General features: G+C 33.9%; 1 protein-coding gene across 2 annotated transcripts in view; it reads right to left on the bottom strand.

The window, feature by feature from the left end:
• The window catches only part of LOC111511130 (uncharacterized), a 42,046-nt gene extending 36,021 nt beyond the window's left edge, over positions 1–6,025 (bottom strand). The window contains exons 1-2 of one of the 2 annotated variants that reach the window (XM_023167148.2): positions 5,706–6,025; positions 2,656–2,791 (exon numbers count right to left, since the gene is read on the bottom strand). In XM_023167148.2, coding sequence (XP_023022916.2) covers positions 2,656–2,791; positions 5,706–5,808 — 239 coding nt within the window. In that variant the 5' untranslated portion in view covers positions 5,809–6,025. The remainder of the gene's footprint in view (positions 1–2,655; positions 2,792–5,705) is intronic. The other variant, XM_023167147.2, reaches the window with a different exon arrangement.
• Between the last annotated feature and the right edge of the window lie 7,654 nt (positions 6,026–13,679).

The raw sequence follows: 13,679 nt of genomic DNA, 5'->3' as shown, positions 1-13,679 counted from the left end.
TGAACTCAATATAATCAGATGAAAAACCAAAAAATTGAAGTTTTGGACAAAGAATGTGATGATCTAAGGCAGGGGTCTCCAAACTTTGAAGCCTTCGGGCCATAATGATTTTTTCAGTTTATTCCAAGGGCCAATTTCTGCCCTTAACTATATTTCTAGACTAGGATAGTCGCAAAGTGCGTGACCTAAGCAAACTTACGCTTTTTTTGCATTTCAATTTTTATTGTGTATTGTGACACTTAACGACATCTAGTGGCGAGTAGTGGTACAATCTTTTTCAGTTACTGCGAGTTAGTCTGCGTAGGAAAGGCGAAGGAAGCGAAACTGTCTATTGTGAGATGAAGTAACACCCGTCAATAAAAGTATTTTGATTTGACTTATTGTTTCTATGTGTGATTTGTTAGTATGGAAAAGAAGCGAAAAATCGACAGTGAATGCAGAACGTTCCAAGAAAAATGGAACTTTCAGTATTTTGTGATTGAGTCCAGTAATAAGGCGCTATGTTTAATTTGTAATGAAACCATAGCTGTTCTCAAAGACTATAACATTAAACGACACTATGAATCGAAACATCTTCAAAGTTACTCCAAGTATATAGAAAGTTTGCGGAAGGAAAAATTTGAAGCTTTGAAACGCGGACTCAAATCGCAGCAATCTTTGTTTACCAAAGCGAATACTGAACAAGAGTCTGCAACTCGCGCCAGCTTTCGTGTGGCTCTTGAAATCGGAAAACGTGGCAAACCATTGGAGAAATGATAAAAGAATGCTTGATTGAGGTAGCCGAAGAAATATGCCCCGAAAAGGCAAATTTATTTAAAAGTGTCAGTTTGTCAGCAAACACCGTGGCTCGGAGGGTGCAAGACATCGCAGAAAATATATCATCTAAACTGTCAACCGATATGACTGTCAACCAGTCATATCGGTTGTTAACTTCGTCAGATCCACTGGGCTGAATCACCGACAATTCCGCGAGTTTATTCAACAGATTGGAGAAAATGATTTACCATATCATACTGCCGTACGCTGGCTTAGTTGCGGAAAAGTCCTTAAGCGCTTTTTTGAACTTCGAGCAGGGATCGAAATTTTTTTAAATGAGAAGCAGCGCCCTTTTGCCGATTTAGAAAAAAGTGAATGGATGTAGACGTTAGCCTTCTATGTCGATTTGACAAATCATATGAACGAAATGAATTTGAGATTGCAAGGAGAAAATCAGCTTCTTCCTGATTTATACACCAATATCAAATCCTTCAGGCAGAAAATAATACTATTTCAATCGCAATTACGTAAAAAATGTTTCACGCATTTTGAAACATGTGAAATATTCAGCCACACTACAGAGACTGAATTTCCCGTCAATTTTGCAATCGAAACTTTGAGTGCTTTGAAGATGAATTTTGATTTTCGTTTTTCAGATTTTGATGTCATTGCGAATGAAATTAAGCTTTTTCAAAATCCTTTTGATTCTGACATTGAAATCCTGGCTCCGGAAGTCGGAATGGAAATTATTGATTTACGGTGCAGTGATATGCTTAAGAACAAATATCAAAATTCATCTTTGTTGGAATTTTATGAGTCTTCCACTGGAACAATTTGATAATTTGCATAAATTTGCTCGTGGGTTGTTTTCTGTTTTTGGTACTACTTACTTGTGTGAGAAAACGTTTTCCAAGATGAAGTACACAAAGAATGTTTACAGATCTCAATTAACCGATGAGCATCTTAAATCTCTTTTGATAATTGGTACAAGTAAAATTGATCCACAACTACAAAGTATTGTCGGTGGAAAATCACAATTACATAAATCTCAATAGTGTTTTTGTTTTACTGTGAATCATTTCAATTATTTGTTAGTTATTAATATGCTTAAACTTAGATACTTAAGTTAAGTTTTCTTTGTCATCATTTCTGTCGTCAAGTTTTACCTTGCAGGTAAATAAAACCGAGTAATTATCATTCTGTGTTTTCTTCTTCAACTTATCACAGCAATAGTAACAACAATTAGGTAATCATTGTCTGTCGCGGGCCAGATTGATGACACTGGCGGGCCGGATTTGGCCCGCAGGCCGTAGTTTGGAGACCCCTGATCTAAGGTATCAAAAACTTTACTATAGTCAAGAAGGACCAGACAGGTTTCCTTCATCACTAGATTTCATTATATCATCAGTGATTTTCAACATGGCTGTTGTGGTACTATGATTTTGTCGAAATCCAGATAGGTAGTACATTAGAGATTATTTGAGGGAAATCAATGTGTTCCAATATCTGCTCTTTCATTATCATTTCAAATACTTTCGATAAGGTTGGCAGAATGCTAATCGGACGTAAATCTGAATATTCTGTTGGCGAAGGGCATTTGGGAAAAGGGAGAATTAAGGCATGTTTCCATATTGAGGGAAAGTTACCGCTAGAGATGCATTCATTCATAATGAAAGTAATACGTTCGATAATTTCCTCTCCTACCAACTTGAGCATGTGAAGTTAGATATCGTCAGTACCCACAGCATTAGTATTAATTTTTTGCAGGTATGGTATGGAGGTTGAAATATTTTTTCTGATCACGTGCTATATATTTGTCAATAAGAGACCATTGATGAGGATTTTTCATCGGGTGTGGTATGCAGGAACTTTTTGAGAAACTCCGTATATGTAACTCACCCGAAAGCGAAAGCTCTGCAAGAATTCTTCTGCTCCGAGCAAGCTCTTTTGCAATCGGCAACGGTGTTGTGTTTGAAACTTTTGGAGACTTTATCCGGGTTCAATCTTTCTCCTATTGCCAAGCGTTCGAAACAATCTGAAAAAAATATTTCAAATTCATAATTATTATAATGGAACGCCCTGTAGAACGTTTGTATTGAAATTGGGACCCAAAGTAGGTCGTTGATTTTTTTACTGCCTGATGATCTCTCGAGGCGAGGGAAATATCTCTCAGGTTCATTAACATTTTTCATGATCAAGGACGTAGATTGGCGACTGTTTTAACAGTTAGATTGTTTTTATATCACTGTGATTCGAGAATTTATTGCTAACAAAATAACTCACTGCTTTGATTGATCGCAATCAACTTTGATGTAGATTCGATTTAATTTGATATGGATCGAAAAAATAGTACTGGGCTGATTTTACAATAATTTTACTGTTGAGAAAGTTTGAAAATCTTATCGACTAGCCCCATAAAACTAAAAATCAAATGTACAGTTGGAAAAACCTAAAAAACATGTCATTGACATTCAAAAACTAATAAAAACCTTGATATGAAATACAAAAGTTACAAAAACAAAGAGAAACAGGAAGTAAAAAATTCCTCAAACTTCTTGAATATCGCTGAAAAATTCGTCCAGACCCAAGAAATATTTTAAAGTTTTTCTTCGAATAATGTTATACTTTCTAGCCAATTTAATGATTTCATTTCAAATGAAGGTTCAAATTCAAAAATTCACAGATGTTTTAGGTTGATTACCCATAATTTTTGACAAAGATAATCTAGTCTGATTCTCTTATCGGGAATGTGACAGTGTCAGTGGTAAGAAACAGAATCGGCCCAAATACACTACCCTGTGGTATACCTACCTGTCGTAATGGAACGGGTCTCAGAGAAAAATATACCTCGTTTAGCGTGTAACTTCAATAATCAGCTATTTTTTTAGCGAATAACGGGATCTATTAGGTACTTTTTTGATTTTTTTTTAAATAACTAGGTAATTTTTTTTTCTCGAAATATTTCCTTTCATCACAATTCTTTCTTAAATTATGTGCTCTTCCTCAAACCCTAACATTTTTCTCAAATTATCAATTTTTCTACTCGATATCTCGATATTTTTTCAGATTTTTTTCATGATCCCTTTCTTTTTCTTAAAAAATTGATTTTTTCGAGTCATAACAAAAATAGGCACTACATGTAAAAAGAGGTTTCGATAAAAATGCCCCCGATTCTATATTTTTAAAAAGGAGGAATTTCGAGGAAAAAAATCACAAATTTCGAGAAAAAATTCAAAGTTTCGGGAAAAATAAACATATTTCTTTCTCAAAACTTAGCTTTTTTATCTACAAATTTTGATTTTTTCTCAAAATTTTATTTTTTTTTTCCGTAAATATCGACGTTTGCTCATGTTCTTGACTTTTTTCAAAGCTTTTTTTTGGATTTATGTTTTGAAATCACCCCTTTTTTTTAAATCATGATTTTTTTTGAACCTGTCCTCTTTCTTTAACCCTACTTTTTCTCAAAATATCAATTTTTCTTCTCGAAACCTCGATATTTCTGTTATAAATTTCAATTTTTTCCGAAATCTCGTCCTTTTTCTTGAAAAATTGATTTTTGCGAGACATAAAAAGGAGGTTCCAATTGAAAGGACCCCGAGCCTGGATTTTTGAAAAATTAGAAATTTTTAGAAAAAATTCAGTTTCGAGAAAAAATACACTTTTTTTTCAAAATTTCGCTTTTTTATCTACAAATTTTGATTTTTTCTCAAAATTTTGATTTTTTTTTGTAAATATCAACGTTAGCTCATGATCTTCACTTTTTTTCAAAGCCGTGCTTTTTTTGGATAATTGTTTTGAAATCACTACATTTTTTTCTTGAAATCACGATATTTTTCTGAACCTGTCCTCTTTCTCAGACCCTAACTTTTTCTCAAAATATCAATTTTTCTTCTCAAAATCTCGACATTTCTGTCAGAAATTTGAATTTTTTCCCGAAATCTCGTTTTTTTCTTGAAAAATTGATTTTTTCGAGACATAATAAAAATAGGCACTACATAAAAAAAGAGGTTCCGATTCTAGATTTTTGAAAAAGTAGAAATATCGAGAAAAAAATCATAAATTTCGAGAAAAAATTCAAAGTTTAGAGACAAAAAAGAGATATTTTTTTCTCAAAATTTCGCTCTTTCATCTACAACTTTTGAATTTTTTCTCAAAATTTTAATTTTTTCCTGTAAATATCGACGTTTGCTCATGATCTTGTTTTTTTTTTCAAAGCCATGCTTTTTTTGAATTATTGTTTTGATATCATTACATTTTTTTCAAGATTCTTTTTTGAACCTTCTTCTTCCTTAAACTCTAAATTTTTCTCAGAATATGAATATTTCTTCTCGAAATTTGAATTTTTTCCCGAAATGTCGTTCTTTTTCTTGAAAAATTGATTTTTTCGAGACATAATAAAAATAGGCACTACATGAAAAAAAGAGGTTCCAATAAAAAGGCCTCCGATTCTAGATTTTTGAAAAAATAGAAATATCGAGAAAAAATCATAAATTTCGAGAAAAAATTCAAAGTTTAGAGACAAAAAATTTTTTTTTTTTCTCAAAATTTCGCTTTTTCATCTACAACACTTGAAATTTTTTTCAAAATTTAAATTTTTTCCTGTAAATATCGACGTTTGCTCATGATCTTGACTTTTTTTCGAAACCATGCTGTTTTTGAATTATTGTTTTGATATCATTACATTTTTTTCACGATTCTTTTTTGAACCTTCCTCTTTCTTAAACCCTAAATTTTTCTCAGAATATGAATTTTTCTTCTCGAAATTTGAATTTTTTTCCGATATGTCGTTCTTTTTCTTGAAACATTGATTTTTTCGAGACAATCAAAATAATCACTACAAAAAACCTAGAAATATCTAGATTTTGGAAAAAGTGGATATTTCGAGGAAAAAAAAACGCAAATTTCGAGAAAAAAATAAATATTTTTTCTCTCACTGTCTGTCGACTTACCGCTCACGAGTGGTGTCAGCTGATTGTCTATGCTAAGCGCCCTGACGATACCCAAAACAGCCAAACCAGTTGCCATTCTAACAAACGAGGAACTCGCTAGCATTTTCCGAAAAATCCAACTCTCTCCTAAAACTCAACCGGTCACATCACACCCGCAGATGCAATCACGGATCTCAGGCGTTTTTTCGCATCACTTAACTGGCTAATGAGTCGTAGTCTTCAATTGTTCTGCCGATCGCCTCGGGTCCATCTATTGCAACACAGGATGGTCGAGACTTTGAAGGCGGACTGAAGAACCAGATAGCTGCGAAAGGCGATTCGCAGATGTCTTCGTTGTTGTTGTCGTCGACCGCCGCTGATGATATCAGACCGTTCATTTGGCTTAATTATGCCCCAAGGAAGAAATCGTGGTCTTTTTTGACGGATCGCGCGATAAACTGGTCAGCATTTGCAAAGGTCCCCGGCTTGCTATGACTTGCACCATTTTTGTGTATGGTTCCTCAGCTTCGTGAAAGAAAGTCTCCTGCCATTTGATGAACATGGCAAAAAAGAACTAATGTTCATACAAATAAAACAGAACACAGAGTAAGATGCTACAAATGCAATACGCATATATAGCGTGACTCACGGTTGATGGTAGGTTAGACGTTGCTGGAAAACGCAAAGCATGATTTTTCTGAAAATTTCAACTCTCACATTTCCTTACCTGTTCTATCGATCTGAAATATTTTCAGCATACATACGCCAACTCACGTTATTTCAAGGAGGATTATTGGTTAGTCATGAAGGACTATCTACAGTTGGACTGAATACTACTTCGTCATCGTCAGTAACTTCACAGGGATTTAATATTACCAATAGCACGAACTGCATGTGTGAACTTTTCTAAATGATTTTTTGGTAGGTGTTCTGATTGAAGCGTTTCTATCAGAGATTTTCAATAACAGTTGTACAAAAAATAATTTTTAAAGAATTTGAATTCTAGGTAGCCGTGGAAATATCAAGCTTATGACAGTTTGGTGACTTTTATAACTAATTGATGAATGGTTATTGACGGTGTTTCAAAAAATCGCCTAAAATGAATGCAAATATAGATTATTCAAACGAAGTTCTTATGAAATTATTTATTTTACACGGACAGTGTGTTAGAATCAAACCACTGTTTGACTTCTTCTAAATCTAGTGATATCATTTGCTTCAAATTGTTAGTATTTTTTTCATGCCATGACAATGTGGTATAATCGGCAGAAATTGTGAATGACCCTTCAATATCGACTGTAGCAAGATCGTTGATGTATAATAGGAATAAAATTGGCCCAAGAACAGATCCCTGAGGCACCACGCCTCAGGGATCTACCTTTCAGGTACGATTTGAACCATTCAAGACTTGTCCCTTTTATACCATTATCAACTCATTAGATTGTCATAATAATAATAAACAGCTTCATTCCAGAGTAGACGCTTTTTTAGTTCTCTTTTGAAAACTCCAATTTTCTTAGTTCGTTTCATTCTGTTAGGAAGACGGTTGAAAAGCTTGATTGACGTATAGAGGGCACTTTTTTCAGTTGCTGTTTTAGTCTATGAAGTGTATACATATATTAATTTGTTCTAGTGGGATACTTATGAGCAGGTATATTCTCAGTGAAGAGCTGTGAATTTTTATAAATGAACATTAGGCATTCATAGATATAAATCGCTTAGATTGTCATTATATTGGAGGATTTGAATACTGTTCTGCAAGTTTGATTATAATTTAAGTCGTTGATTCCTCTTGTTGTTGAAGATTTTTTCGATATTTCGATTGCTACCCCAAAAAATAATTCCGTAGCGAGCAACCGATTGTTTTTGTAGCCTGGTTGTGCAGATATTTCGACGTAACTCTAATTCCATACGATATTCCACGTAGTTTGATTGCGAGGTTAGGTTAGGTAAGGTTATGATTAAGGGGGGCCTGGACAGCGGCTGAGCAGCGTACGTACCTCTTTGTCTCTTTTTCGAAGGTCGAAAGCCCTGACAGAGCTCTTGGCTTGGGAGTTGAACATGATCACCGTTCACGGTTGGCAAAATCGTCGAGGTGTACATGCAGATCGTTTCTTCAGATATAAAAAAAAATCCCCTCTCCCCGCCTCAGGCTAACCGGCACTTCATTATACATACTAATTGTTTTTGATGCAAATTTGTTTCATTACTAGAGCTTTTCACTGGAGTATGATCTAAGCAGGAAATGAGGAATATTAGTTTTTGTTTTAATGATGAATCATTGTTTGTTGGCACTATACAGAACGTTTCTTTTTAGCTGATACCACTATTGCTACATCGGAAACGGTAATACGGACAGAGTCTGTCAGATTCAAATTTTAAATCAAATTTATTTTCAATAATGAACAATTTGTTGTTTAACATAGTTATTAGATTTCAATTATCTTGAATGAGTAACTATTACCTAGGCATTGGAGTGCTTGTATTGTGTTATATCACTAATAAGACTTCTTTCTATAGACATATACATTTGATGGAAACAATATGACAATCTCAAGACAACAAACTATAGTGATATATTTACCAAAAATGAAATTTAAAATTCATTGAGTAAACAAATAAGATTGCTTTCTTGAACATTTGACAATACTTCGTTAGAATCAACTAGGCGTCGAGGAGAAGGGGGATCGACAAGACAAGCTGTAAGTGGATAGACTGCATGCTTAGGGGAAGATTGGTATATACAACCATTATGGGGGCAACAGTCGTGGCACGAGTAACAAGGGGCTGTCCCTAGGGTGGGGTTCTATCCCCTCTGTTATGAAATCTTGTAATGGATGAGCTAGTATGTCTCTTGGATCATAATGGGTATAAAGCACTGGGCTACGCAGACGACTAGTAATCTTAGTCCAGGGTAAATACAGTAATGTAGTGAAGGGATACATGCAGCAGGCCTTGAATATTATAGCAAGATAGACCGAAGAAGAAGGGCTTAACATAAGCCCATCCAAATCGACCATAGTAGCATTCACCAAGAGGACTAAAACGGAGGGTCTCGGACCTCTGAAACTTCAAGGTGAAGAAATACAAGTGTCGGGGGAGGTTGAATATCTGGGAGTAATTATAGATTCCTAACTGACCTGGAACCAGCACTTGGACAGGATGAAGAGGAAATCGGAGGTAGCACTGATGCTCGCCAGGGGCACCTATGGAAAAACATGGGAGCTAAAACCAGACATGGTATATTGGCTATACATGACGGTGGTTAAACCCATGATAACATACGCGTCTCTGGTCTGGTGGCCAAAGATGAAGCAGGCGACCGCCATCAACAAACTATGCAAGGTGCAAAGACTTGCTTGTTTGGGAATGACGGGAGCGATGAGAACTATACCCCAACAGCTGAAGTGGAGACACCTCCTTTAGACATATGTGTGATAATGAACACATATTGAATATGTGCATGGATCACATCCCACATAGCAATAGATATTCCAGGTATATTTCATGAATATACATTTAAGGATATTGTATTATGCTATGAATATGCCATGGATATATATATATATATATATATATATATATATATATATATATATATATATCTTCTGGAGAATATTCCCTGGAAGTGCTCCTGGCGAACCTTTGATATATTTTATGAATATTCCTTGGGAATATTCTTGGAATATCTTATAATATTCTTAGAATATCTAAGGTATAATCTATTAAGAATATTCCAGGAATAGAACCCGAGGAATATTCATAAAATATTCAGGATATTCTTAGTTTATTGTAGGAATATACAATAGAGAAACACCATAGAATATTCTTTAAATATATTTTATGAATATTCTAGGAATATTTGGAATATTCCAAGAATGTGACGAGTAACCGCTATTAGGCATGATACAAGATTCACACAAGTAATAAAACACATAATATTCATAAACAAATATATTTTAAAAACAATATACACTGAAATATTTGACGTTTCAACCAATATTAAAAATAAAAAATCTAATTCAAAATATTTATTCACTGAATAAAATATTCCTGAATACTGTCATATTACAAATATTAGAAATGTATTCAAATTAGGATGTTCCTACTCTCAAACAAATGTATACTAAAATAACAACTCTGTGAATTCATCAGCACTAATTAAAAAATAATAAATATATCATTTCATTGGTTTCTCAGGTTTCTCACTTGAAAAAATAAACCCACAAATGAAGTATTTAAAATGAGTGGTATGATAGGTTCTTCAATGAATTTCACTTACTTAAAGTTATCCAAACTTTGCTCACCAGAATAGTTTTCCTTATATTTGTCCAACAATGCATCAGCCAGTGTTTCAATAGTAATACCTGGAACAAAATGTACAAAATGTACATTATCACTATTTGAAAGTGGCACTTTCAAATAGATATTTTTCGCATAGGTTATTCATGAACATTTACAACATTTTATGACTTGGAGAGCAACTTGCATTGTCTTGTTGAAAAGTACTCATTACGTTTTCAGTTCTTTGGCGCACCTGCCTGTACCAGGTACCACTCTGTTTCCTTTGGGCAAATTGATACTATCTTGAAAAGAGTGATAAAAATCATGAAAACAAATGATACAAAAGAATGTGTCATTCACTTACTTTTCTCTATTAAAGATACACAACTGAAATCATTCTAGTTCAAACATGTACTTAATCAAACCAACAAATCCCACACACCAACTCTCCTCGAACCTAAAATGAGGTAGAGTAGGTTAATCACCATGACTTTACTATCGATACTATTGCATTTTACTTACTTTTCTTGAAGACTGAATATATGCAACTCTCCTGTTTGAAGATCCAAAATCAAACTATTCGCTGTACTGCAAATTGGACAACCCCAAATTATAAATGGTACACTGAACGTGACAGAAGTATACTTTGATAATAACACCAACACACCATGCATTACACACGCGAACCTGCCACGTCAACCGCCATGTTGAATCAAATGTCAAATTTAACGCAAATGTACCATGCATTAAGGGACAGCCGCTTTCACAGAGCTCATTCGACTGTCGCGCGCTACACTTCAATTGACCAATGAGAAACGTTTACTCCAATTCTTCACTTCCCCATTTCTCTGTTTCCAGGATTTTTCGCTTTGTAATTAAATAATTTCAAATACAAAAAGACAAATAGGATGAGAATTAACCAATTTATTGATGCAATTGGTTCATTTATTGGCCCATTCAAATTTTTTTGTCGTTTCCAACAGTTGCTGTTGGAGCAATTCATCCAGAATCTTCGGGTTGAGTTCAAAAACTGGTTAACACTATCAGGGTTATATACATTAGGTTATGCATTCGATTAAGATCTTCAAATATTTTAGTTTTTAATAATAGTGAATTATTTGAATACGTTATTATAAGATAATTCAAAATTCCATTGTATAGAATATTCCAAAATATACCGTGGGGATATATTCTAAGAATATACCATATGTTATATTCGATCGACAATATTCTTAGAATATTCAAGGGAGAGTAATCCATTTATAGACATTCTATGCACATTCTTTAGGGAATGAATATTCTAAAGGCATGCATATATTCCAAGAATATTCTATGAATATTTGGAATATATACGTTCGTTTTATGATATACAGGGAATATTCCATGAATATCTAGTGCTATGTGGGATGACACCTGACACATGACACATAACACAAACTTCCCGGCCAAAATCATAAGCCGTGAAGAGTGGTATACAGTTGGTATAGAGTTGGATCGCAGACCAAACATGGAACGGGAGCTGGAATATACCGAGCGAATAGAAATTTAAACTACAGTTATCCGCTAGGATTATACACATCCGTCTTTCAGGCGGAAGTTTATGCTATCTTGCAGTGTGCAAGGCTTATTAAATTGAGACCTCAAAGAAATGAGCGGATCAATATTTCAACAGACAGCAAGAACGCACTAGGGGCTCTGATAAATCCGAAGGTGACATCAAAACTAGTCTGGGAATGCCATGAAGAACTGAATGAACTTGAAAACAGGAACAAATCAACTTTGTACTGGGTGCCAGGGCATTCAGGAATCACAGGTGATCTGGGAGTCACAGGTGATCCGCTAGACGCTGATCATCAGGTCCTGAACCAGCTCTGGGGGTACCAAAATCATTGGTACGAAACCAGATTAGGACATGGACCAAAAAGAAGCACATAGAGTACTGGACAAAAGTACCTGGCAACAAATACAGTAGAACCTTCATTAGGGAACCGTCTGCGAAAACAGGGTTATAGTCTAATATCCGAACCTAAATCGACCTTCACCGAGCTGAAAATAGAATAAAATATATTTTATAATGAATTTAGTATATTAGAAAATATGTTAAAAATGGGCTCGCTAAAAAAATCCTGGACAGACTATTTTTTCAATTTATTTTTTGAAAAATGATTTTTAATTGAATTTTGCAACATCAAGATAATAAAAACATTTTTGTCCTTACTTGAAGTATAAAACGTATAGAATGTGCAGCCGTTGGGTTGTCTATTATTTACCTGGGCGAACTACTGGTTTGTTAGGTATAAACAGGTATATCGATGCCAGTTACTTTCACTAGATTAGATAATAAAAAAAAATGTATATCATCATAAGCGCAGTTTCATTGCGAACACGTTGAAATAGGGTTGTCTGCAGAAAATTCGGTCCTATTAGGGGTTTTTCGACCTTTAAAGATTTGAATTTCAATGCGGGTGAAAATTTGTGACAGAGAGATCCGAGGTAAGTATACTGTGTAATAATAAAGGACCCAACATCGTAGTCGCCTCAAATGGGACCTTGAATATTAGAAAGTGCGCACATACCGAGCATGTAAACTATAGAGGGTAGAGGTACCTCTACCACCCTCCAAATAGTTAACAGTGCGCGTTATTTTGGAGTAGCTAATGACTTATCGTTGTTATAAAAAAACCGCTAAAAAGTGTTTTTTGTGTAGCTCGGACGATTCATTGAGTGATTTTACTGATGAAACTTTTAAAAATTCTTCTTTAAAGCTAGCTTTTCGTAAAAAAAAAACTTTAAATATCATGAAGCTGAACTAACCAAAGCAGTACTCGATTTTGTTGGTTACCATACCACGTGTTACAAAAAAGTAACTGATTTAGGAAATGAATACAATAAAGAATTTGAAATTTTTTGTACAGAGTATTCAGTAAGTACATAATATATGATTCTCTTAATTATTATCTGATAGAATTGAAAATAGCACAATCTGAACGTTCGTTGAATTTGTTTCCATCAGACGAATTATTTGTTTTTTTTTCGGTTTCTACCGTCTTTCAATTTTATTATTTTTTAAAAAAATTTCACGAAGAAAATTAAACCAAAAAAATATTATTTATGTCAATAAAGCTTTTCGTAAAAATAAAATCTCAAACATTAACATTAAACATAAAAAATTACTTCTAGGGGGATGTCAATACTTCTATAGCTGATGAAGGTACAGAATTCCTAGATTCTAGTGCCCATTCTAGTAAAGCATTTACTAAGAAAAAATATTTTTTTTAAAAAATTGAAAAAAAATTAGATAAATAATTCAGAAACAGATTTTTATTTAGCATGATGAAAATTTAAAAAATATTTAATAAATTCTTGACCAATTTATTGTTTACGCTCAAAACCACATTTTTTCAGTGAATTTCTAATTATAAAATTAATTTCATTATTTTAGGGAGCGTCAACATCAACAGCATAGTCGTCCAACTTAATTACATGCTTGTTTTGCAATTGCGTAAGAAAAACTTCCGGAAAGGAAAAACAAAATCTTGCATTCCCTCAGAGTGGCCATGTTAATCAACAAATAAAACAAATAGCTAGAAAGCTTGATGATTCAGAAATTTTGTCAAAGCTTGAAAACCAAGTTGTTGCTTATCATCAGTTTTGCTACGCATTTTATTTGACCAAAGAAAAACAACACATCACATATATATATATATATAT

This window comes from Leptinotarsa decemlineata, unplaced genomic scaffold, assembly GCF_025532065.1.
Source record: "Leptinotarsa decemlineata unplaced genomic scaffold, Ldec_3_MD MMD2_tig00026307_RagTag_RagTag, whole genome shotgun sequence".
NCBI lineage: Eukaryota > Metazoa > Arthropoda > Insecta > Coleoptera > Chrysomelidae > Leptinotarsa > Leptinotarsa decemlineata.
Note: the sequence above shows the minus strand (reverse complement) of the source record. Positions and strands in the feature narration are given on the sequence as shown.